The sequence below is a fragment of the Callospermophilus lateralis genome, chromosome 1 (genome assembly GCF_048772815.1).
Source record: "Callospermophilus lateralis isolate mCalLat2 chromosome 1, mCalLat2.hap1, whole genome shotgun sequence".
Classification (NCBI taxonomy): Eukaryota; Metazoa; Chordata; class Mammalia; order Rodentia; family Sciuridae; genus Callospermophilus; species Callospermophilus lateralis.
Window position 1 is genome coordinate 19162309 of NC_135305.1, and position 27132 is coordinate 19189440.

General features: G+C 36.6%; 1 protein-coding gene across 4 annotated transcripts in view; it reads left to right on the top strand.

Annotated features, from left to right (window-relative positions):
- The window catches only part of Cnot4 (CCR4-NOT transcription complex subunit 4), a 128962-nt gene extending 103206 nt beyond the window's left edge, over positions 1-25756 (top strand). For 2 of the 4 annotated variants that reach the window (XM_076832861.1, XM_076832868.1), the window contains exons 11-12: positions 23474-23686; positions 24359-25756. In XM_076832861.1, the coding sequence (XP_076688976.1) occupies positions 23474-23686; positions 24359-24660 (515 nt within the window). In that variant the 3' untranslated portion in view covers positions 24661-25756. The remainder of the gene's footprint in view (positions 1-23473; positions 23687-24358) is intronic. The other 2 variants (XM_076832877.1, XM_076832887.1) reach the window with 1 other exon arrangement.
- Positions 25757-27132: the final 1376 nt, after the last annotated feature.

Below are 27132 nucleotides of genomic sequence, written 5' to 3' on the forward strand. Positions count from 1 at the left end.
AAGTCAAAACAATTGTGATTTAACAACAACAACAAAAAAGTATGCCTTAATTTGTTTAAAAAAAATACAAGAGGGGTGTCATGAATACCAAAAAGGCTAGAGATTTTAAATAATAAAATCTGCTTATTAGTAGATGATGCTATTGTTATGTTGGAGTTGGAATTTGGGGGTTATACTCTATGTAAGATCTAATTACTTTTTCTAGATATAGTGCAACAAATTAAATGGCCTTATCCTGAAGTATAGTTGGGTAAACCAAAATCTATACTTAATATCCTGAGATTTGGTTACCTGAGGATGCAGAAGGAACTAATTATCTAGCCATCTAAGTTATTTTTATGAAACTCCACATGAATACCAATTTCTGATTTTCACTTTGAAGTGGGTTTAAGCCAGCATTTTAAGAAAATCCAATAGAATACTATAGACTTATTAAACATCAATCTTTAATTATAGCTTAATTTAATTATGATTTTCATTTTTGTTGTAAAAGACTAACACTTTGCCAATTATTTCCTGCGGAGCAAGTGGTCCTTCACTTTGTTAACAAAACATGGGCTCCTTGTCATGATGCTTACCAGCTCATAGCTTTCTCCAGCTTTCAATGTAAGCTTTTCATCTCCTGGATCTTCTTACAAAGCCATAGCAGGTGGTTAGCTCTTATTTACTTACTTCTCAGTGTCGAGAGAGATACCTGTTAAACAAACCTCCTTTCCTGATTTTTCTGTTTCTGTTTCTTTTTTCCATTCATAATTTATATAGAAAAGCTGTCTTGAAGTTTACCCAGACTTTCCCAGAGTCCTGAATAGATTCCCAAAGCAGTCCCTTTGCTGCTGCTCATCTCTCCCTGCTTCCAGGTACACCACCAATCAGGAAAGTGCTTCTTGAGATAGTAAGACTCCAATTTCCAAATTTTTATAAGGAATGTCTAAAAGTGATCCTTAAATTCACTGATGAATTTTAAGACCACTTTGTAAGGCCTTATCTTTTTGCTTACTTAATAGTTTATTTAATATGTTTCCTTAGAAGTATTAAAAGTCAGCCATAATTTTATGCTCAAGCACCATTTCACCTGACTAGCAAATTGTAAACCAAAATGATGGTAAAGAATGAGAAATTCTAAAAAGCTTTAGGTTTGTTTCGGTCCATCTTTTGGAAGGAAAGTTTATACACACACACACACACACACACACACACACACACATTTGTACATCCTTAACCTTTATAAAGCGACTAGTCTTTTCCTAACACAGGAATTTTAACCTGGAGTCCAGAACTCTTTGAAGCTACAAAATTGTGGGTTTGTGTGCATGTACACATCTATTCTTTTTTTGAGGGAGAGAGAGAGACAATCTTTAGTTACTAGATTTATAAGGGGTTTGTTGACACCCATCTGCACCTCAAAGAAATAAAAACGGGGGGGATTAACTGTTGCCTTGAAAAGTTTTTGGTGCCACTGTAGAAAATAGTCTTGCACTGAAAGAGTTTAGTTATATAATATCAAGTGCCTCTTTCTTGACTACATTTTCTTAAAGATCCCATTAGAAAAAAATGTTTTGATTAGTAATGCTTTCCTTCTCATTCTACTGTTGCATTGTGTTTTTCCAGGGGATACTTTTGTGTATTCTCCCCTTATTTTCACAAAGCTTTAATTAAATATTTGAGTACTGATTTTGCGTAGTGACCTGAGCTAGATCTTGAAGGATACAAAGCTGAATGAAATAAATATACATCCTGTCATCAAGGATGAGTCCAGTGGCAATTGTATTTTCACATTGTTTTTATCAGGTCAGCTCTTGATATGTTTTAATAAGAATAGTCATAACAGTCCAGATTCATTTCATTGTTCATCTCTCAGTAACCTTTCTAACAGTGGCAACAAAGGATATTGAATACTTTTACTTCAAATATTTGATAATTTGTAGGAGGTGAAAAAAAAACTTAATAGGAAAAACATATATTCGTTATTCTTATTTAAGTGTGTGTATGCTCATGTATCTTTACTTAGTGTTCTGGGAAATAACTGAAGCCTTCTATATACGTGTTGTGTTCCTTTAAAAAAAAAAACAACTTTAATGCATTTGTCTGTGCATATTTCTACTGACATGGCTCCTATTTGTATCTTATTCCAAGTACCTTCAAGATTGCCAGACCTTTCTTCTGCTGTGACACAGGCCCTTAGGAAGGTGGGAAGTACACCCACAGAGGCATTGCTGCAGAAAGTCAAGAGAAAGGAACAAATAGCTGTATTGAAATCTTACAAAAATGAAGATTATTATTTATGCAGACAAACTGGGGTACCATTTATCCTATGCTGATTTGTAATGTTTTGGATTTTTGGTTTATGATTTTTAAAAAGTATTTATTTTTTAGTTGGACACGATATCTTCATTTCCATTTATTCATTTTTATGTGGTGCTGAGGATCGAACCCAGGGCCCCGCGAGTGCTAGGCGAGTGCTCCTCCACTAAACCACCATCCCATCCCCTGGTTTATGGTTTATTGTAAAGTGTCTCCAAATCTGTTTAAGTGATAGATATCATACAATTGGAAATACAATTCAATCTTCCTTTTTTTTTTTTTTTGTACCAGTGATTGAACCTAGGGTTGCTTAACCACTGAGCCACATCCCCACCCCTTTCCATGTTTTAGATTTGAGACAGGGTCTTGCTAACTCTTTAGAACCTTGTTGTGCTGCCAAGGTTGGTCTCAAATCTGTAATCCTCCTGCCTCAGCCTCCTGAGGCACTGGGATTACAGGTGTATGTCACTGCACCCAGCCAGCCTTTTAAAGAAGTAATAATGCCAAACAATTACACACACTCACACACTTTTATTTTCCAAAATTGGCAAAGTCAGATTATCTGGTGTCAGTCTTGTCTTTCTTCACTTTAGTGCTATGCCCTTCTCTAAATGAGTAAGTGGCAGTAAGATATGAAAGTGTTCATACATGTAAATATTTAGTGAAAAATATCAAATATGCTGATAGTAAAGAAAAGAAGTTCTTGTGAGCTGATATAAGGAGAGGCTTCATGTGAGCTGATATAAGGAGAGGCTTCATGAAAAGAGTATGGGACTTTCTGACTTTCAAAGATGATTTAAATTTAAAATGAAAGCAGTAGAAGATCAGTGCAATAAAGGGGGAGGATTGAACCACAGACTAGAAGCAGAAATTAGCATGGCACAAAGGAGTTAGAAGGGAAGGACAGTAAGGAAATACACTTGCTGAGTTGTATAGGTCCTGTAGGTAAGTCAAGTGCTGAGAGCCTTGAATATTAAAAAAGGGAGTTCCACCTTGATATGGTAGAGGTAGAGAACTGTGGGGTTTTGGCAAAGATGTTGCTTCATTATAGCATTTGGGGGAGAGGTGCTGGGGAGTGAATGCAGGGATGCTTAACCACTGAGCCACATCCCCAGCGCTTTTTATATTTTATTTAGAGACAGGGTCTCGCTGAGTTGCTTAGGGCTTCTCTAAGTTACTGAGGCTGGCTTTGAACTCAGGATCCTCCTGCCTCAGCCTTTGGAGCCTCTGGGATTACAGGTGTACACCACCTTGCCTAACTCGTTATAGTGTTTTTAAGAAAAGTAATTTGGATAATGTGTTTGACTACAGTGAGGACAAATTAGAAAGCAGTGCCATTGCTGGGCAGAGTGAGTGAGTTGGTTGGCCTGGGCTACAATGTAATAGTTGGGGTGAAGAAGAAATTATGACCTAGAAATTGGAAAGCATGAGATCTGAGAAAGGGACTTTAGGTTTGACTGTCAGATCTCTGGTGACTCAACTTTCATATAAAGGTAGGAGAGGGAGCCAGATTCCTGAAACTAGTCAAGGAAATGTGAAGGATATGACTATCTACTTATTTAAGAAATTTGGTAAGAAGGTGAAAAGGAAAACATACTGTTAACTAGATGGGTGGTAGAGCTTAGGAGACACTGCTTTTTAAGGAAAAGACCCATAAGGACATATGACAGTTGAGAAGAGGAGACTGACAGTAGTGAAGGCAAGAGAGGCCAATTCAGCAGGATAAACGTACCTCTGCAGATGGTAGAAGGAAATAACCCTTGAAATGAAGTTGTGATTTATCTTTAGAGAAATGAGATGTACCTTTCCCCATCATGTGTCAGGGCAGTTAAAATACTAGGGAAAAAGAAAGCAAAATTAGAGAAAATGAGAGCAAATTATAGCAGTAATTATTAGAATGCATTATTTGAGAATGAAGGTGAAAGAGTTGAGATGGGAGGGATTTTTTAGCTTTGAAATATAGAATTTCTGTGTAAAGATATGGGTCCACTTCTTTTTTAGAAGTGTTTATAAAAAAGAGTCCACATTTGTGTAGTTTTGTGTGTTCCTCTGCACAAAGCATCAGGAGTAGAAAAGCAAATATTGAGTTTGGTTAGAAGATGAAGAGGACATGGATATAAAGATGTTTAGGAAGACAATATTAAAATACCTAATCTCGTGGTCAGGAAGAGTCCACTGAGATAGTTTTCTGTGAACCAATGGTCTGAGTCATGTGGAAAGGAGTTTAATGATTTTAGATTTAATGAGAATAAGTTAGTGTTGTTAAAAGAATGGCAAAGGCTGAGGGTAGAGTTCAGTGATAGAACAATTGCCAAGCATGTGCAAGACCCTGAGTTCAGTTCCTAACACTGCAGTAAATACATAAATACATCCATTAAAAGAACAGCAAATAAGGAGACTGGTCAGTGTGTTGACCTCATAGTGCTAAACGATGGGTGAGAAGCAGGGGAAGAGTGGTGGTCCAATGTCTAACTAGTGTTGGGGTTAGTAAGAAGCCTAGCTTTTGTAACCCTTTATGCTCTCTACCCTGTCCCCACCCTTGTCTTTTTGTGAGAGTAGGAAGTCAGTCTGTATGAAAGAAAATTGTAGGAAGCGTGGTATTACCTGGGGAATCCTGAATAAGGTTTCCAGTTGAAATGATTCAAAGCAAACTTCTTTTCTCAAAGCACAATAGGAAGACATGGAAGCAGTTTGCTGGGGAGGGGCTGACAAAAGCCACACATGAGAATAGATAGGCACAAGTAAGTCCAGTGAGTGCAAGGAATTGGCAGAAATGTTACTTACAAAGTGAAAGATAAAGATAGAGTGGTAGGTCTGGGATATGATGAGTCTGGAGGTTGAGGAGCTCATGTTACAGGTAAGCTAGCTTCTGCCAGTCTCACAAGCAAAATAGAAAGCTCCCTTCCCCACCCACATAGGCTTTCCTACTTACAAAGAGAAAGGATCTCTTCTTACGTAGTTGGATGAGGCCATTCTTCCTTATGTATATAGTAGATTTTCATTTAAAGTAGTATATTGGTGTAAAGTAGAAAAGAGAAGTTAGGTTATAAAAATATTTTGGCACTTCCCCCAAGATAACATACTATGTGAATAAATAAAATCTCCAAATTATTGGACAAGTCTATAGTTTGCTTACTTAGAATATAACCTTATAGGAAAATTGCTGTAGATATAGTAGGGCAGGGATGAAGCAAATATCACTAGTTTGGAAGCAACCTTAGTTTCCAGGCACTAAGTTATTTAAAAATTCATAGGGCTTATTTCCATATACATCAGTAAGATATCAACTGTGAAATTTGAAAATGATAATGCTTCAAATTGTAAATCATTACTTGAGAATACCATGTTGCAAAATCATGCTGATGGCTTGAGAAACCATGCTCCTTAGACCTCCTTTCTTGTCTGTGGTTTACTTCCAAGAATATCAATCTAGCCACCCCAAAGTGCTGGTCATACCAACTTATAGCTCTTTTAGGAGCTATTTCTATAGAATCAGCTCTTGATAGTTCAAGATTTATTAAGGATATTCATTAAGAATTAATTCTATTTCATGGTCTTTAGTTGTAGATGGACACAATACCAAAAGTTTGTTTATTATTTTTATGTGGTGCCAGGGATCGAGGCCAGTGCCTCATGAATTCTAGGCAAGCATTCTACCACTGAGCCACAACCCCTGTCCTATTCATGGTCTTTTGAAGAGTCTATCCTGAGTTTGAGTTATACAGAAATCTAGTTTACACTTGTTAGGTACCTAGAACAGGAGGCGGTAAACCCAAGTTTGTTTGTTTTTGTTTGTTTTCTTGTACTGGGGATTGAACCCAGGAGCACTTTACCACTGAACTATAGCTCCAGATCTTTCTATTATTTGTTTTGAGGTATAGTCTCACTGAATTGCTGAGGCTGGCCTCAAACTTGGTCCTGCCTCAACCACCTGAGATGCTGTGATTGTGGACCTGTGCCCAGTGGTGAGCCCAAGTTGTTCAAGCCACTTGAAAATTGAATTACATAGAAGTTCTAAATTACATTGAAGTTCACAAAACAGCTTGAAATTGTTTTGAGAACAATACTTTTCCTCCAGGTTTCTCTTGGTCACACTTCCTAGTGCAACTATTGACTTTTATGTTGTAGCCCATTTCACATGCTTAAGGTTATTCTAAAGGTTTGTTGAAGCTCCAAGCTAATCTGGAACATAATATACTTAGAATAGTTTGGTCATTCCTGTTCCTGCTTGGTGTTCAGACCCATTAGAAACACCCCCAAAGCTTTCTCTCCATATAATTTATAATGTCTTGGAAGTATCCAGTAGCTTTTTTTTTTTTTTTATCGAGGTGGAATTCACATAAAATAGAATTAACTATTTGAACTATTAACTGTTCACATGAAATAGAATTCATTGGCCCAGTACTATTTTGTAAAATTCTTTCTCTGTCAAAGTAGTAGAATAAATAACCTGTGAGAATTTTGGCCCCTTCCTTTTTAGAGCTGTATGATAATAGCTGCATCTAGACTTATTATTTTACCCATTAGGCTGAAAGGCAAATGGCAAACCTTAAAATATTCAAATGTGTACCTTCCCCCAAAAAAATAAAAATAGAAAAGCAACAAATGTGTACCCTTCCCCCCAAAAAATAAAAATAGAAAAGCAGGGAGCTTTGGGCAAGAGACCCTCATGAAATTTGTTTTTCTGAGTAGGTTAAAATGTTTGAAGCAATCCTCAGAGTAGTTTTGAAATGGTAATGACAGTTTTACTATCTGTATGATACTTAATTAGCATTGTATAAGAAAAGTAATCTAGAAGACTAGTTCTCTCCCAGTGCATGCCTGTAATTTCAGGTTCTGGAGAGGGAGAGGCAGGAGGATTGCAGGTTCAAGGCCAGCCAAGGCAACTTAACCAGATCCTGTCTGAAAAATAAGAAAGAAATAGAGCTGGGGTTGTAGCTCAGTGATGGAGCGCTTGCCTAGCCTGTGCAAGGCCCTGGGTTCCATACCCAGTACCATAAAAAAGAAAAGACAAGACTGGTTCCATACATGTGAGTTGGAGTATGTGTGCATGTACATACGTGCATTTATATTGTTTTTTTTTTATATAAAGTAATTTTCAGTTAAATTTCTCTTAACAAATACAGCAAAGCAAAAAGTCTAGGCCATTTTTCTGTTACTTCTCATTTGTTTATTCCTTCTATATTTCAATTATTTACATGCTCAGGATCAATATTTTATTCTGAGTTTGTTTTTTAACAAAAGAAAGACTGTTTAGATGCAGTGAGGTTACATTACTGGTGCCCAACTCACCCTGGTCATGCTTTATCTAAACAAATATTTCATAGCTTTTTCTCATCAAATTCTTCTCACACTAAGGATATCCATCCCATGTCACACTCTTTGGAAAAACCTACAGAAAAGATAATTAAGAATACAAGATTTGTATTGAGGTCATGAAACTTGAGAGTGCTGATAGATAACCATCTTTAACAGGACTTTTTAGAAACCAAATGATGATGATGATGATGATAACAAGGCTCAGAAGAATTGTGATTTACCCCTAGCCACATTCTAGCAGCAATTTAAAGTTCCTTTAGCCTTTACCACATGAATTTGTTTTCACACATAGAATTCAGTGGAAAAAAGAACTTCAAAATTAAGGATTTATCTCTTCCCTAAACATTGTTCTTACAGTTTAGTTATAATAGCATTTTTCTGTAATTAAGGACTTCCAACTATGAATCAGTGCATATAATACGAATTTAAGTCTTTCAAAAATGTCCACAGACTGATAGGTATGGTCAAATCAACCTTATGTTAAACATGGCCCAGTGATCTTAGAGTAACTTTGAGAAGGGTAAAAACTATAACCTTGCAACTATTTCATGAAGTCTTAATTACTTAATTCCCAGTGTCAGGAGAAAAATAAAGAATAAAACAGGTAGAATTTAATTTACCTAGGATTTTTCTCTAGTACCTAGGAACAGTTAAGAACCAACAGGCATAATCACTAGACTGCTGACATCCTTAATATTACAAAATAAAGAAGGGGGAAAAATAATGGCACCAAGATACACTACACCCAAACTAATGGTGTGATCTCAGATTCAACTTTCAAGAAGAACTGCCCTGCACTATATCATGTTGAATGATAGCGTATCTACTGATTTTATTTTTCCAAAGAGGTTGTTGTTTTCAGCATACAGAAACAGGGAAAGCTCCATGAGGATTTAAAGATGATAATAACTATCACTATCTCCAAGACGAAAATCAAGACTGACTGCAATCAACTTTTGTAACCTATTGCTATTTTCTAACATGGTGAGATCTGTCCCAAAGACTGCCAGTATTTATGCTCTGTTATTAGTCTTGGAGTAGAACACTGTGATTTGGAATTTAATTAGGATGTTTTTAAACTTCATCATGTAATATGTTGCCATTTGCAAGAAGTCGTTGACTCCCCAAAGCTGGTTATTTTTTCCTTTATTGCGTCTGTAAGTTGAGTCCCCAGCTAAAGGTAAAGGAAGCGATGGGTTAGGACTTCAGCAACCAAATAGGAAGGTTTCTCATTGACCATAACCTGAGTGTTGGGTTACATGACTTTTACATTTTCTCTATTAAAATAATAGTTTTGATTAACATTTATTGTTGTAGTGCTTGCCTAGCATGTGTAAGAACCTGGGATCAATCTCGAACACTGCTTAAATATATATATTATCCATTGATGATCTACATGCCTTACTTCCCTAAGGCCCCAATTTAGAGAAAGATTTGCTACCAGATATGTGTTTTTCTCTTTTCTAAATTGTTTGCTAATAAACCTAACCATAGTCGTCCACTGGTCTCACAGTTGTAACATTCCTTGAGTTTTGGTCTAGTCGGTCCTTTTAAGGTATAAACTCTAAAACGTGTATTTTAAGTGATTCATTAGAATAAAACATATTACTAAAACTAGCACTGATTTAAATAATCTCTGAATAAATATACAGGAGCCTTCAAGCTTTATTTTAATAAAAAACTCTTTCAATTCTTGATCACCTTGAGTCCCATTCTGATAGCTGTGCTCACCTCTCCATCCAGTTTCTTTTTCCTTCTTTGGACAAAAAAAGCAATCATTTCTTTTTCCATGTAACTTACAACATTTAATAGGGAGGTCACAACTAGATCTTAATGTTTATTACCTACATGATTTCTCTGTTGGATCCTAGACAAGCCTGAATTTTTCCTCTAATAGAAGAGAGCTCTTCCTCCATCCAGCTGTTCAGTGTTCTTTCGGAGTGTCTACTCGGTTACCAGAGTCACCAGACCCTGTATCTCCCTCCAAATCATTCTTCTAGTGTTTAACTTATTTCCAAACTGGCTTTTGATTTTAAGTGACCATATTCTTTATTCTCTTCCTCTTCACACTCTTTTAAATCAAAATGGGATTTTTAAACAGAAGGCATACTTTTGATTTTGGAGTTGATTGAGGAACAACCACTACATTGTTAAAAGTTGAATCAGTGAAGATTTTTACATTTTAAGTTTTGCATCATTTAATTCACCCCATTAAATTTTTTTTTTTTTTTTTTTTTTTTTTTTTAGTTGTTGATAAGACATCCCTTACACCCTCTATATGTGGTGCTGAGAATTGAACCTAGCGCTTCACACATGCCAGGCAAGTGCGCTACCACTGAGCCACAGTCCTAATTGACCCCATTTTTAAGGTGATGCTCACCCTTTTAAAAACTACCTAACACTTAGGAACAAAAAAAAGAGTGGATAAATAAAATTTATCTAACACTTCTAAACAATGTAACTAAAATTCATAAATGTGTTTTTTATATAGTTAATTATTTTCACTAAAACGTAAATCAGTATAAAATCCCAGGATGTCTGAAATAAGAATTATAATTTCTGATTTATATTTAATAATGTATTCATCTGATCTTCCTTCTCTTTCCTCCTGCCTTTTTTCTCAATAGAATTCAACATTGATTGCCAGAGACAGTCTTGACAGAACCAATTCTCAATCTGTTATAAATTCAACTATAATAACCATAGCTAAGGATGAATATTTAAATAAATGTATATTTTAAGTGATTTTTAAACAAAGAGCCCTTTAGCTGGTGAGCATGTAAGTCTTTGAATGCATCAGAGTCTTTTAAAATAATGTCCTCCACAGGAGTATCATCCTGTGTAGGACTGGACAGGATGTATTATTATAGGACTACTTGTGACATACATAATCAGTTTAATAATTACAGCTCTGTAGCATTAACATTAGAGTAGTTAATACTAGGACGTTGTCTGTGATGTTGTCCTGAGCCCAAGAGTCTCCATAGATACGGACTTTTAAGATTGAGACATCATTTGAAAATTGGAAGCAGAAGTTTTATTTATATTAGTATATGAATAAATAGAAGGAAGAAAAAGCAAAATAGTTTTTTTAAAATACTTTATTTTTTAGTGTTGATTTAGAATCACAGCAAAATTGAATGGCAAATATAGAAATTTCCCATATACTCTCTGCCCTCACACATGTCCTCCTCCATTATCAACATCCTTCAAAGGAGTGCCACAGTTGAGCCACCTATATTAACATGCCATTATCACCCATAGACCATGGTGGGTGTTAGGCTCTTGATGTGATACATTCTGTAGGTTTAGTTAAATGTAAATGGGGCTGGGGATGTGGCTGAAGGTAGTGCACTCGTCTGGCATGCGTGCGGCCCGGGTTTGATCCTCAGCACCACATACAAACAAAGATGTTGTGTCTGCTGAAAACTAAAAAATAAAATATATTTTCTCTCTCTCTCTTAAAAAAAAAAAAAATGTATAGTGACCTGTGTTTGTCATTGTAGTGTCATGCAGAATAGTTTTACTGCCCTGAAATCCTTTATGCCCTTCCTACTCATCTGTCTCACTTTCTCTCCTCTCTGATCCCTGGCAACAACTCATCTTTTTACTATCTCATAGTTTTACCTTTTCTAGGTCTTATATTTGAAATCATATAGGATATAGTCTTTTTAGATTAACTTCTTTACTTAGCAATATGCCTTTAATATTCTGCAGTCTTTTGTTTCTCTTAAATCATATATTTAAGTCAAATTTAGAAAAAAAATATTTTAAAAACCAGTCTTAAGACAAACCTGAAATAAATATCCCTTAGTTGGGTAACTTGTACAATGAGAAAGAATTCTTTTAAAGATATGATTGGTCTGATATATTGAAAATGTTTACCACTATACTCATTTAGTTTTAGTATAAAATAATGGGAAATTATAACCTTTTCTGAAATAATTATTTTCTGAAATTAAACAAACTATTGCTTTAAGGCCTAAAAATACTATCCAAACATGAAACTCATAATTGGGTTATGAAGCATTTATCAATTAAAATTATGTTTTGGAAAAAATGAACAATTTTAGTCTTCTTATTTAGGATTCTCGTGACTTTGATTTAAATAAAATAATTCTATGCTGATAGGACCCCTCCTTTTAGAAAAAGATGAAACATCTTCAATATTGAAATAAAAGTAAGCTATGTAATAAAAACAGTGAAGAACTGGTTTGATGTTTTAAATAACTTCAATAATTTGGAAATTTTTTAATTTGGGAAATTATGAACATTAGAAATCTTAGGAATTTCAGTAGACATATAAGCATCAGGGGAATTGCTGCAAAGGCTCAAAATACTTTGATCTGAATGCAAGCCTGAAGAGAAATTTTTACCCCAACAAAAATATGCTGTTGGCAGTAAACAACCAAAAGATATCACTGGCTTTCTTTAAAATGGCCAACCTCTACTGACTCAGTAAAGAAAGAAAACAAGCACAACAGTGTGACTTTTAGGAAACTGTTGGAACTCCAGAGAAATTGGCCCAAAGTAGACATTCAATTAATATTTGTTGAATAAGAATTAGTGTTTGAGAGCGGGATGTTTCTGGAGTTCTGCAAAGCACAGATCTGCTTTGTGTTACAGCAGGACTTCTGGAAGCATTTGGAACTCATTTGCACTTGAGTTATAACTTACCTCTGGATTCTGTTGTGGCCTTCTGTGTTAAGATTTCCTCCCCCACAACCCCTCACTGTGTGATTCTTCCTCCTCCTCCTCCTCCTCCTCCTCCTCCTCCTCCTCCTCCTCCTCCTCCTCCTCCTCCTCTTCTTCTTCTTCTTCTTCTTCTTCTTCTTTTTTAACCTGTGAATCGGGAAAACTCACCTCTTAGCTTTTTTTCAGGTGTTCTTCTCAATATCCCACCTGCCATCACCACCTTTAAAATTTTTTTTATCTCATACCATTTTTCTTACCATCCTACTCCTATTTATATATAAAATGTTGATAAATCTTTAATGAAACACGTACACAAAATTCAGAAAGACCATAAAAAGAATCTGCTTTTTTAGAACTCTATGCATACTGCTGAGCTGTTTTAGGAGTTTGTAGGAAGTTCTTTGGGGCAACTTGTAATTGTTAACATTTTTCCCTGGTGTTTTAAGCCAAAGTCTTCTCATCTTTTCCCATTTGTACCTTTTGAGAGCAGTTTATCAAATATGTGAAGGCAGTTACCACTTCTCTGATAACTTCCTGGATGTAGCTTAAACATCCATTCCACATGTAACATGACATCCAGTTTTCATGTAGTCTAGTACTCTTCTACACATATTTTGGACTTGACAGTGTCTTTCTTAAAACATGAAGCTCTAAGACTAGGATTGTAGCTTAGTAGTAGAGTATTTGCCTAGTATGTACGAAGCCCTGAGTTCTATCCCCCATACTACAAAAGTAAAGAAAAGGAGAAGCTCACACTTGAATAATCCACATACATTCAACTAATCTTAATTTTTCATGAAAACTATTCTTATTACTACTATCTTTACATTTATAGAATTTTTTTTATAAAAGCATCTTGTGGGATGAGTATTATCTCCATTTATAAATGAGGAAACTGAGGCATAGTGGCTACCATTTGTGTTTGCCCAAGGTCAGATCATTGCTAATTTAGACATTGCACATCCATTTACATGGTCTTAATATTACCTTTTTAGGAGTTTTGTTACCCAAGTTGTCATATCAGGTTTCATGAACCTATTAATAAAGCCCTTTGAACTTTTTCCTTATACACTAGTTAGCTTTCTTTTATCCTGCTCTGTCCTAATGCATTTTTAAAAATCTGAATGTGTGTGTGTGTGTGTGTGTGTGTGTGTGTGTGTGTGTATGTATTCAACTTTATGTGATTGAATTTGACATGGTTAGAGTATATCTTATTTGTCTATCCTCTTCCTATAAGTTTGTGTAATAAATGGACTATTTAATTATAAAGCAAAAGATAAATATTATCAATAACACTGTTAATAACATTTGTGTGAAGAATACAAGAATTTTAAAGTTAGGTAGTTTCCATTATTGATTTTATCATCTATAGAATTGTTCTTTTGTTTGCATATTTAAATGAACTTTGTGGGTTAAGTATAATACAAAGCATGGAGTCAAACAAACCATAAAATCATAGACACCTTTAGGTCAACACAATACCTTTCAGTTCTATGTAAAATCATTTAAAAATTGTTACCCATGCTATACTTAACTATTTCATCCCAAAAGGAAATCTCAGAGAACTTAGCAGAAACTGTCGAATTCAAGATGCTGCTTCTGACATCCTGAGAAACTATCCAGAGAATAAATTACTTTGGTATGATTGATTCTTTATGAAAATTCATTTCAGCTTTCATCAGTCACTCCTTTCCACTCTTTTAGGATTGATGTGTCAGTGGAATGGGAGTGGAGCTAGCTGCAAAGTCTATAATTTGGGCAGACAGCAGAAGAGAAAAGAAAGTAAGCCACAGGATATAGGAGGACATTTCCAATGTTAAGCAGTCATCAGTAGAAGCTCCCTCCATGACCACCTGTTGAATTTCAAAATCAAGATTTATTTTAGGTGGAAGAGAGCTGGGGTTCTTTCCAAAATGCTACCTGTTGTTCCCCCCCCCCCAAAAAAAAAAGCGGAACAGTGGTAGATAAACCTGTCATATTTATTTCTGAAGACATTATCAAGTCCCTGATCTGTTTCAGAATCTTCTCAGGAACTAATTCTAAGCATGTGGCTTCTGCAGTCTGCCATTTCCTCTATTTCTGGGACTTCTCCAATGATATTGTGATCTCATCTGTGAGTATTAATACTCTAGGACACAATCCATTTTGTACCTAGAGATGTTAAATACATTTTAATTGAGTAGATGCTCTTTTACCATTTTCATCTCTTTCCTGACAATCTCTTCTTTGTGTTGCTTAATCTTTGCTATTGGTAAAAAGATCACACTCTTATAAAATTGGAAGGAAGTAAAATGAACATGAAACTACATTGCTCTGTCTTTTCTCATGGCTTAATATTATGTCATCAGGCTGAATAGTGGCCTTTCTTAATTTTCTCATAATTTCACACACAGCTTTTTCTTGCCTTCAGCATTTTTTGTATGCCTCAGATCATTATGGATTCTGACCTTAAGCCACAAAGGACTATGATACTTTTACATACAGATAGGATATATCTTCTTTAAGCTTTCTTTTAAAATCTCATTATATCAGATTCTACCTGTACACCTGGCTCTCATTTTCTTATTAGTATTCTTTATTATTGTGTTGCCAGAATGATATGTTGTAATACCTTCTGTGGCCTGTGAACCACTATTTCCTGTAGCCAAGGGACCACCCCCACCTATCCTTTCTCTGATCTTTTTTTTGTTTTTTGGAAAGCTGTTTTATTCTTAAAAACAAAATAAAACGAAAAACCTGGAAGCAAGGGCTATTTGTTTAGGTAACTTGAATGTACCAACTGAGGTTCAGGTTCAGCTACTATTTACCTAATCAAGGAGGACTTCAGAATCTAGTTGGGAATAGGATGCCTGCCATCCAAGAACTCAAGTTCAGTTATTCTCATTCTTTGTCCCTGTCATATACTCCAAAGGTTTGCATTTTCTCAGACACTATCCAGTTGTTTGTTGATCAGAAGTCCAATATTAAAGATTCCCTCCTTTCCACCTTGTAAAAGAGAGACAGATGGTCAGTAAGGAACATGTATCAGGTTTATTTTCTTACAGCAGATTTTGATCTCAGAAGCTGTTCATGTAGTTGACACCCTCCATGTATCTCAAATCCTGTTTTGATGACTCTTCTGGTTATTGGTGTGTCATCTCCTTGGTTGTACCTTTCTGTGGTCATCTTTGGATCTCTCCACAGAGCTTTGGCCATAGCCGTTGCTTAGTTTGGTGCTCATTTCTGTGTTTCCTTCCCCACTTCTCATTTTAGACTTTGCAGATTTCTTAGGTAGATTGTCATTTTTTGGTCCTCTCCTTCATTTAGCTCTGTTTACAACTTGTAGATCATCTGAACCAGTCTGTGTTGCTTCTGAGAATGTATTTTTGCATTAAATTTTTAAATTTAGTCTTTCCTTATTTTATATATGACTTTTATGTACATATATCTTTACACATGGACATCTCTCCTTTGATTTTGCTTCCTTAGATCCTTAATAAATCATCAAGATGTCTTCCAGCTCTCAGAGGATCTGATTTTCCTCCAAAATAGTTCATAGATTCTTGTAGGAACATCCTAGAAGAGAAAAATGTGCATTGTGCAAAAGACATCTGATTGTGTTTTAAAGTATTCCTTCTTTTTATGATTGGCTGCCTGCACTGCCCTGTGTTCTACATGGAATGCTTTTTCTAATTCCATGTCAGCTTGTCTTCCTTAGGCCCCTGGTCATTGGTGATCCTACATGCAGAATGGCAGGATTGGTCACTTCCGTATTTATGCCTTTTGTTCATTTTAGCATAGTCTTTACTGTTGTCACATTGTAGTTACTTAAACCTGTCTGCTGAGCCCCCTAATTGGCCTATGAATCCTGCCAGGACAATGACTAGTTGGTACAAATGTTTTGGAGTTCGCTGATTTTAACTACTGACTTCCATTCTTTTTAACTGTATATAATCTTTGGCAAATTCTTTAAACAACCAGAGTTTACTCGGCTGTCTCATTTGTAAAATGAAGCCACTTCTTAACCCTTATTGGAAAGTAATCAAGTACAAAAAGTGCAGATAAATGAATGAATAGTGTGCAGAATAGAAAGTGAGTAAAATATATCTTGTACACCTTGGTTATTGCCCTGTACATATTATTAGAATACTTTTTTTAAAAAAATTCATTGTCAGATACAGTGGCACATACCTATAATCCCAGAGACTTGGGAGACTGAGGCAGGAGGATTGCAAGTTTGAGGCCAGCCTCAGCAATACAACAAGACCCCATCTCAAAATAAAATTTTAGAAAGGGCTGGAGATGAAGCTCAGTGGTAGAGCACTTACATAGCATGCATGAGGTTAGGGTACCAGGGGGAAAAAATCCTTATTAAAACAATAATAATCCACTGGATTTTTTAAAAAGTATAGACACTTGGGTTTTGGCATCTGAAACATTTAACAACATCATCATAGTGTTTCTCATTTCCCTCAGTTTACATGTACAGAGGCCTCTTGAACCCCAAAACTTCCTCCTGATTTCAGAAAGATTTTTGGAAAGAACCATTTGTTCATAGCATCATACAGATAAGAACTAAACAGACTTTTTTGGGAAAAGTCACTTTCCAGCTCTTCTCAAGTCAAACCTTCCAGTCTGTATCTTAAAGAATGTAAAATATCTTAAGTCACTGAGCTACATGCCAAGTGAGTGTTGTTCAGTTCGTAAGTGCTGTCATGTGGAATGATCTGAGTGGAAGAAAAAAGGCAGACTTTTGGAAGAGAGTAAAAATTGAGAAGATCAGGAAGGTGTTCTACTCAAGGAGAATGACAGGAAGTAAAGTCCAGATAGCATAAATCATATTTAGCTGATCCAGATTTTTTACTGTTTTTTTTTTTTTTTTTTTTTGCTATTACTTTGCCCTTTATGTCTGCTCAGATCCCTCTTTTGAGTTGTTAAAGATTTTCACTTTGTCTAAACTTTGCTTTCATACCTATTAGGCTTTAAGATTTTATCTATGCCCGAGTAACTCTACTCTGCAGTATTGGTCTTGCCTTTATTTAATACCATGTAACCCTAGAAATTTGGTAGACATTTTAGGGAGCTTATACTTTCTTGCAATAAGTAGTATGGAGATGAACTTTAATCTAAAACTGGTAGGAAATAATATATAATAGGGTGAGGTGGGCTGGGGGAGGCAGGGAGTGTAGGGACTGAGATAGGCTGTTCCCTGTGTCCTGCTGCAATTGCAAGAAGTAGGAGCATCTGATTTTGAACTGTAAAGGACAACAGTGAACCGGGGAAGATAAAAGAAAGATGATCAGGTTGTAAATTGAGACTTTATGTAGTAACCATTAGATATGGCTTAAAAACTGAAGTACAGACTGAACTTTAGGAAAATTTTGTGACTGGGACTCCTCCCAGTTACTCCTTCCGATTGGGGTGTGTCTGACCACTGCACAGCAGTTTGACCTGAAATGTGAGGTCTTTGGCCATAGGTACTACAGGATATAATGGAAATCTAAGGATTCAGACTTAATATATGAGCCAGCTATCCTACACAAACATAAAAACTGGAGACATTGTTGATTTGTGAATTCCTTGGCATCAAGGTGGTTTAGTTAATGAAAGACCTGGCGGGGAGAGGGGTACCAAAAAGAAGATGGAGGCAAAAATACCAAGAAGGCTTCCAATATTATATATAGTTACAATGCACCAATTAAAATACCAAGAAGGCTTAATATTCACATCTCGTGGTAGAAAAATGTACTAGTAGAAAATAATACCTGGAATAGCCTTTGGCTTTAGGGCTTTTCTGCAGTGTGTTTTTATCTCTTTGTGTTGTCATTTTACAGAGATCTTCTGTCTTCACCCTCTTAGCAGCGGATATTTTTTCTCAAATGGAATTTTCTATGATACCCTAATGTGTGAAATGGATGGAATCGGGGTGAGATGGATGCTTTGTCCTAGCGTCTTGCCCTCTCAACTTCCTCCATTGTTTCCGGTAAAGATTTTATGTAAACCAGAAAAGCTCATTGGCTTGTGGCCAGTGACAGCTTTTGGTAAAGAGCAGGTTTATCTACATTTTGCTGTTTGTAGTTTTGCATTTTGTAATAATTAAGATGCAGCAGTTAATCTGAGAAACAGAAAGTAAAGAAACATTCTGTATGTGCACTTGCCTAAATCACTGTCTTTTCCTGTTTTATGATGTTCTCTTAAAGGTCTGATGTCTGAACACAGCCTAATTTTATCTTGTGCTGTAGTCATTGCTTATAATGTCTTTCCCTCTATTTCCTGTAAGTAGTTGGTCTAGTCCAGTGTTACGTAGAAATATCAAAAATAGTTTCAACCTGGTGCGAGATTTTCAGATGCAGGGAGCCTGTGTAGTAACCAAAATTGACTCCTTGAATGCTGCTGTGCTTCGACCACCGGGAAGTTTTCATACATGTACTCAACCAGACTCTTGTTTTACTGGACTTTTTCGGTATTTGTTAGTGATGTACATCTCTGGATATTTCTTTTGTTGCTTGGTCTGCACTTGCTGACCTTTTCATGTACTGTCATTGGGACAGCTTCAAGCTTCTTGAGAACAAAGATGATGGTTTAAATGCTTTTGCACTCCTTCCACACTGGAGGCACTCAGTCAATAATTGCTTTGCCTTTTAGCTTGGCAGTCTTCACACATATGTTTTATACAGATTTTCTATTATTGTTGCTTAAGAACTAGATTTGTCAGTGTATAAGGATTTACCTATTAACAATTAGGTGTTAGGCTACCAACAAGCTAGCAAATTTTTTCATACACACACACACACACACACACAAACATGTATTTTAGTTGTAGTTGGATGCAATACCTTTATTTTATTTATTTATTTTTATGTGGTGCTGAGGATCAAGCCCAGGGCCTCGCACATGCTAGGCGAGCGCTCTACTGCTGAGCCACAACCCTAGCCCCAAGCTGTCAAATTTTTAACCATAATATTCTCTAAACCAAGGAAACTGGTCATTTATTTCTCACACAAGAGAATAAGAGTGGTTGTGTAGCATCCTGAAAGTACTTTAAGTGGCATGTCTTTCGAGTTCTACGCCCAAAAGAAAAATATTATAATTTGACCCCCTCTACCATCCTGGTTTTTAAAACTGAAAATAGTGTTTTACTGTACCTGTCGATATAACATAAAAATAATTTTTAACATCATAAAACATTGAACCTTATTAGCAATAAACAGTCCTTCCCCCAATGTAGTGTTCTAATTAAATGCTTTAAATAAAATTAGTATCATTTTTAATATAAAATGTGTTCAGTAATTGATTTTCATTGTACTTTGCTTGGTCTTCTCAAACTTTCCTTATGGAAAATTTAAACTATTTCCTATATCTTAATTTGTCTTTGCAGTGTCTTGGTGATGAGAGTTTATTAATTAGGTTGACTACACAGTACCTCTGAGAATGATGGATGTTATCCTCAAGTTCCTAAGAAGAGACTTTTGCACAGGGCCAATTCCTGGCAAATAAGAAATCCCCTGTCTTGGCTTATTGGAAAGGTTACCATCTGTTCAGGGTTGACCACTAGAGATGCATTTGTTGTTAGACATCAAGTAATGAATGTGCTTCATATTGCTTATTCTTCTCTTATTTCATTTTATCCTTATGAGAGAGTAAGGAAGATGTTATTCCTACTTAATGAAGTAGGGTCCTGGAATGGTAGAAGACTAAGTAGGACACATGTCCAAGGTTATGTTGACAGTCAATTGTAGAGCTGCCTTATGCAACCCATCTGCAGTGTTCAGCCTGCAGATGGGTTTTCTGCATTAGACCTACTGATTTGCATATTTTGAATTCCCAGTGTGAGTTCTCATATAAATAAAGGGAAAAGAACTTAAATCAGTCTATTGGTCAGAGTCATACTTTTTGAAGGGGAAATATGTACTCAGTTGGAATTATGTAGAGCCCTACAAACAAAGCAACCAACTTCCCTTGTGTTGATCGTGGTTCTCTGCTGGGAGAGATTTTGCCATCCACCCTACCAATTCACCCCCTACACAGCCCAAACATTTGCAGTGTCATTTGCAATAATTTTGGTTGTCAAACTGGGGGCTCTATGTTCCTAGCATCTTTGTGGTAGAGATCCACAGTGCTGCTAAACACCCCACAATGCATAGGACAGACCCCCCACAACAAAGAATAATGTCCAAAATAATCAGTAGTGTTGGACTTTGCTAAACCCTGCTGTGGGGCTGAGGGTGTAGCTTGGTGGTAGAGCATTTGCCTAAAGTGTGAGACCCTGGGTTCCATCCCCAGCACTGAAAAACAAACTGCTATATATACTTAAAGGAATGCAATTAACTAGAAGGCCACAGCCAAAACAGAGGCAGCAGGTACAGGGAGGGTAAAGGGACAATTTCAAGTGCAACTGGATTGGGGTAAGCTGTTTTGATGAGGATAGGTTTTAACAGATTGCCTCTCTCTTACCCTTTCTTTATGCCAACACTTGCCTAACTACAGTGGAGAAAACAATGAAGTTAACTTATTTTCTTATTCTAAGCTACTTGGAATCTGATCCCATTCCAAGAGGTAAAGAAGACAGTCCATTTCCCTGTCTCACTTTTGCTTCACTATAAAGCACACACTCAGTGTTCTCAGGATTCCAAAATGCCTTCATATGTGTTTTGGGTTGTTGTTTTGTTCTTGTTTTATTTTGTTTTGTTGCTCAAGATTATTAAAAATTATAAACTAGCTAAATTATTTCCCAAAGTAGCATAAAATCCTAATATATCTGGAAGGATCTAAGTTCTTCACTGTTTCCTCATCATGTGCCATAGATGAATTTTGCTAGCTAACATCCTAACACTTTATTAGTCTGAAATCGAAGAAACAAATATCCTTTGTTCAAAAAAGAAAGACTTTATATTTTTAGAGTAGTCTTAGTTTCAAAGCAAAACCAAGCATGAAGTAGCGAGTTCTCACAGACCCCTTACTTCATTGTCTTTTGACTTTAGGCTAATAGTCATTTTAAATACATTTACACACATACCAGTGTTATTCTGCTAATGCAGAATTAAGTGTCCTTTAATTTCATGTTTCACTAAATGGGAAGCAAAAGGAAAGAGCAGATTGGTCTGAGTGAGTTACAGAGTCTTCTCCCCTGCTCAGTAGAAGAGAGGAGCCCCTCATTTGCATAGACTTCTCAATGGCCTTAGCTACCTATCTTGCAGAAAATTTCCCATATGGTTCTACAACATCTTTTTTATTCAGAGAAATTTTATTTCCCTCCAAGGAAGTGCTTTTGGTGAGAGTTTGGTTATGTCTAGTTAAAAACCATTTTGAGTTTATTCAGCCTGTCAGTTTGACTGCTTTTAAAGGTCACACCAAACCTTCCTGTAATTGAAGGTATTCTAGGATTCTGTTAACCAGTGTGATCTTATTTATGCCTCATGCAGTTAGGGAACTAGGGTTGTGTCCTTGATTAGAATGCCCCCATCCCATCCCCCCTGGCTGCAGAGTCTAGTCTGTTCTTTCAGGAACACTGTTTCTCAGTCCTGCTAATCATGACCAATGGACAGACCTATAAAGCTTCTGTGTTTCTTTTTTTTTTTTGCCTCCTTTTAATCTCATATCTCACTGACCCCTGGGTTTTTCCTTAAATATTTGACCCATTAAAAAAAAAAAAAAAAAAAAAAAAACCACAACTAATAGTCTATACAAAATGGATAAAAAGAGTGCTTGGTATATTTTGTTTTTATTTTAATGCAACCCCAGGGTTCAAGTTCTCAGTGATGAGTTCTGTGAACTGGGCAAATTATTCTTGAGTCTGTTCCTTTATCTATAAAATGCAGATATTCCTCTTCGTTTGCCTACCTCACAGGGTTGTTGTGAGGGTCAAATGAAATAATGATTAATTATGAGAGTGCCTTGTAAATTAGATGACACAATGCAAATGTAAAATAATATGTAGCTATGAGAAGGATAATTGTGAAAAGAAAGTTATTTTGAGGAATTGATTTTTCCTTCTATTGTTTGTATAGTGTACAGTAGTTTATCTTCATCTTAGTCAATTCTATTTGATTTAGTTGTACTTTTTCTTTTTATTAATAAGGTGAGAGTAAATGCTTCACTTGATGAAACTTGATAAAACTTGTCGCAAAGCAATTACAAAAAGAAAATTCCAAATTCCTTAATGGCATAGACTGTCCCTGATAGAATATCATCCTCATCCTCCTCCTCATTCTCAATGTTGACTTAATCAATTCTGTAGAACTAGAAATATTTTTCTATGCTTTTTTTTCTAGTTGGTAATTTGATTCACATTTCTATTTTCAGTAAAAACAATTATTGTAAGTAGTTATTAGAGTCTACCTAGCACCACCACCAGCTAGTCATACTGTGTGGATTCTGAATGGTAGTACATCAACTGAGCTTAGTCAGAATTTATAAAAAGCCTTTTTATTGTTAGTGTCTTATGTTTGACATTATTCATAAATAGGCCCTGGAAACTGTAGGACTCCAGAACTTAGCTTTTGAATAATTGGTAGAGATGTTCTAGTAGAGTAGCAAACTGTTGGAAATCATTCCATCCAAGAGGTGTCCCAGCCCCTGCCTCCTTGGTCTTTGTGATTAACAGAAAAATCCCCCTTTCAAATTCAAAAGCCTGTTCATTACTGCTTTGTCCTCTGAAATGCATTGCCAGTTTTATAATCAGGAAGAACTTAATTATTATTCTTTTTATATTGGCTTATGTTTATTCTTCATACAATGATTTCTCTTTTCCCTTTAATGGACCCAAAAATAAGCTCCTATATTGAACTTTGCAGACTTGATTTTTTTATAGTGTACATCAGCTCGGCCGGCTAAATGCCTTACTAACTGAATCTTCATAATATAACTGGAACTAGATTGTGTTCTGGAGCATTGAGTCTTGGAACTGGATTTGCCCACACATAGTGGTGAAGAGGCTAGAGAGACAAGAAGCTCCCTCTCCAGATCCTTGAGCAGATTTCCCCTCCCTTAACTTAAGGGGCTCTGAGCTCACAAGCAAATTCCTAACCCAGTTTATTTTGCTAGAACAGCCCATTTTAAATGCTCAATAAAGAAAGAATAACTCTTCTCCCGTTTAACCACTAAAGAACAACATATGTTTCTAACGTCAGCTTTTATTTTTTTTTTTTATCTTTCATTTTTTTGTTGGTAAATCTCCCAGACAACAGCAGTTCTGTAGAGAGTTTAAATATGAAGGAATGGCAGGACGGGCTAAGGGCACTTCTACCCAACATTAACATCAACTTTGGTGGACTGCCCAATTCTTCTTCCCCCTCCAACGCCAACCACAGTGCACCAACGTCCAACACTGCCACCACCGACAGCGTGAGTTGGGACAGCCCTGGCAGCTGGACAGACCCAGCCATCATCACAGGTAACTCCCTCATCCCTTTCAGCTCCACTCACAGCCAACATTTGGTTTTTAGCACAGATTAGATCAAAGCAGAGGTCTCTTGGACGTGCATTCCTTTCCACAAAGCCCCAAGTGAGGGGTGGCCTGTTTGATTCTCAGGGCTGTGCAGTCTGTACAGCTGTCGGCCTCGTTGTGTAGTAAGGCGTTTGGTGCCTCGGTTGCTCCTTTTGGTCTAAGTAGGTGTTCACGTCTGGCAGTATGTGTGTATTTTGTAGGCCTCAAAGTACAAAAGAATCTGAGCCGTCTTAAAAGAAACATACTCCACTTTTTAAAAATAAAGCTCTCTATTATAAGGCTATCTTGTTTATGTATCCCTCTTAGAGAAAGACAAGCACAGTGGGAAAAATATAGTCATTCAATTTTGGGGAATAGGTTTTTTGTTTGTTTGGGTTTTTTTTTTTTTTTTTTTCAGTTCTGTCTCTGACAATGGGGGACTAAGTCGCTAGTTGAAGAGGGGCATGGGTTTGTGTGACAGTAAATTTAAAGGTTTTATTTGGAAGAAACTTCAAATTATAATTTCTTTGCATTTCTTCTTGGGTAAGCTAATCACTTTTGTCTCTTCAATTTGGTGAACTACTTATTCTTCCTCTACAGACTCACCATTTTTCCTCCTGTTTTCTGTTCTCTCTTTAGGTATTCCAGCATCTTCAGGAAACAGTTTAGACTCTCTTCAAGACGACAATCCTCCACACTGGCTAAAATCCCTTCAGGCCCTCACAGAAATGGACGGCCCCAGCGCTGCTCCGTCGCAGACCCACCACAGCGCCCCCTTCAGCACACAGATTCCCTTGCACAGAGCCAGTTGGAGTCCCTACCCTCCTCCTTCAAATCCTTCCAGCTTCCACTCCCCACCCCCCGGCTTTCAGACGGCCTTCAGACCCCCCAGCAAAACTCCCGCAGATCTACTACAGAGTTCAACACTGGACCGCCACTAGGCAAAGAGGAGAAACATTAGAAAATGCAGGATTTGTCCCACCCTGTTTTCTCCCTCTCAGCCCACCCACAGCTCCCTCTCATCTCTTATGTTCTGAAGAATCCAGTTCCTGATCAATTTTTTTCTCCCTACCCCCAGATGCAATGCGATCACAGGGTCATTACCATCTTTTTTTTAATTGTAAAAGTTTCTGTTGATTCAGCATTTGAGTGACACTGTTGAATGTTTAAAAAAAATGCCTTTTTAAGGAGAGGGGAAAAAAAAAGAAATCAAAGGGCAGTCTCGATACTTAGAAAATTACTGTTTGTCTGTTGCGCATAATAATGACATAATCTGCTTAGCAGAAAATGACGATTAATCTATAGGAAAGGTCAAGGAAATGCATTATCAACTGCAGAAGTTTGAAAACCAGGTTAAATTAAATGAGATTGCTAGATGCATGGGGGAAAGCAGTGATCCTGGCATCCATCTTGTATTCAGCTTATCACTATTGCAAGAAAAATGCTTTTAATTTAATTTTTAATTCTTTTGTTGAGTTGATGGGGAGGACTTGATTATGTCGTTAAGCAAAAGAATTTATTGGAAGTCGATGGAAAGACAAATTGATCCGAAGTAGTAACTGACCTATTGCTAAAGAGCATAAGGAGGGGAGAAGTGATTTTTTTTTTTTTTTTTAAAGGAGAAAACAAATTTTGGCTTTAGATTTAAAGTAAATTCAAATGTTTTAAAGAAAAAAAGTATTCACAGATTTAATACCTATACATATTATAAGAGCTGAAATATAAGTGATTTCTTCAGTCTTTCTCCTCTGTCAGAATCTTTTTTTCTTTGACCTTCAATCCACCTGATGAGGGCACTCTGAGATAGCACTGCTCTGGGGCCACACGATCACCAACAGGAGCAAATCTCTGACCTCCTTGCCTGCAGCTTTTACGTAACCCTGTAGTTTCTGGACGTTCGTGCAGTATTGAAAAGACAGGAGAAAAGCAAACAGAAACCTGGTTATAACCTGATGCTAAAACTAAAAACAAGGAAATGTACCTCTTTCTTCAGAATTAAAACTAAAATCTTAAATAAAACACAAAACTTGATGATGACCCTTGGGTTTTTCTTGCTTCTGTTTTTCCATTTTTATTTCATGTGAGTTTGAAACATTTTGTGACAAGTGCCATTTGATGTTTTTATTTGATTTTACATCTTCAGCAATAGAGAGGATGGTTTAGAAGAAGAAATTAGGAAAACAAAACCAAACCATTGATTATAATTTTTGAAGATCAGTTTATCTTGTCCACAGAGCTCTTCTTTCACTTTTTTTTCTCTCAGGAAAACAAGACCTGAGCCAGTGGAAGAAGATACATGTTTTTGGTTTTTGCTTTTTTGTTGTTGTTGGGTTTTTTTGTTTGTTTGTTTATTTTTTGGTACTAGAAATTGAACCTGGGAGCCATCCCCCAGCCCTTTTGGTTTTTTATTTAAGAGACAGGGTCTCACTAAGATGCTTAGAGACTCCCTGAGTTGCTGAGGCTGGCCTTGAATTTGTGATTCTCCTACCTCAACCTCCCCAGTTGCTGGGATTACAGGTATGTACCATGGTGCCCAGCCCACAGATACATCTTTTAATGGTTGACCATTTTAGGGAGTGCCTCCTGATGGAGAAGTGATCTCATTACTGATCAAAGGAGGGTAGAGGATAGAAATTAAATTTACCCTTCTAGAACACTAGCAGTCTATATGGTGTCTGTCTTATTTGGAACTGATTTCAGAAGTTACCATTTTATTACACATGTCCATGAAGAGGAACTTTGTAGGGTGAATTACCTAGATCTAAATTCTATTACTGTGCTTTCAGATTGATTTTCTTAATTTTTTGAAAAAACTAAGGTATTTCCACAGGGATTCTTTCCCTTGGTGGTAACTCAGATGATTTGGAATATGGGCCCACATATTCCAAGTACACCTGAGAAGAATTGGCCATTCTACAGACTTGTTCTGCTTGGTTCGTCTCCAAGGGAAATAGTGTGTTTGGCAAGTATTAGTCTGCCAGGCACAGTGGCGCATGCCTGTAATCCCAGTGGCTCTGGATGCTGAGGCAAGAGGATCACAAGTTCAAAGCCAGCCTCAGCAATTTAGCGAAGCCCTAAGCAACTTAGTACAATAAAAAAGGGCTTAGTGGTTAAGATTTTCTCATTCTTTAGTTTGTACTGTTGTTTTTAAGAAAGTTTTTGAGATATCATTCTCAAATAAATGTTGCTACAAATAGATGCTGACCAAGAGGGGAGCAAAATGTTTGAAAAATTAATCAAAAGTGTTACTGTGATCAGAGAGGAAAGGACTGGTAACCACAGACTCTCTGTGCCTTATGAACTTGGCCTTGGTCTCTTGAACCATCACATTGTGATGGACCAACACGCAAATAATATTCAGGAAGCAATGTCTTGTAATTAAGGTTTTTTTGTGTGTGTGTGGGGAGAGAGGT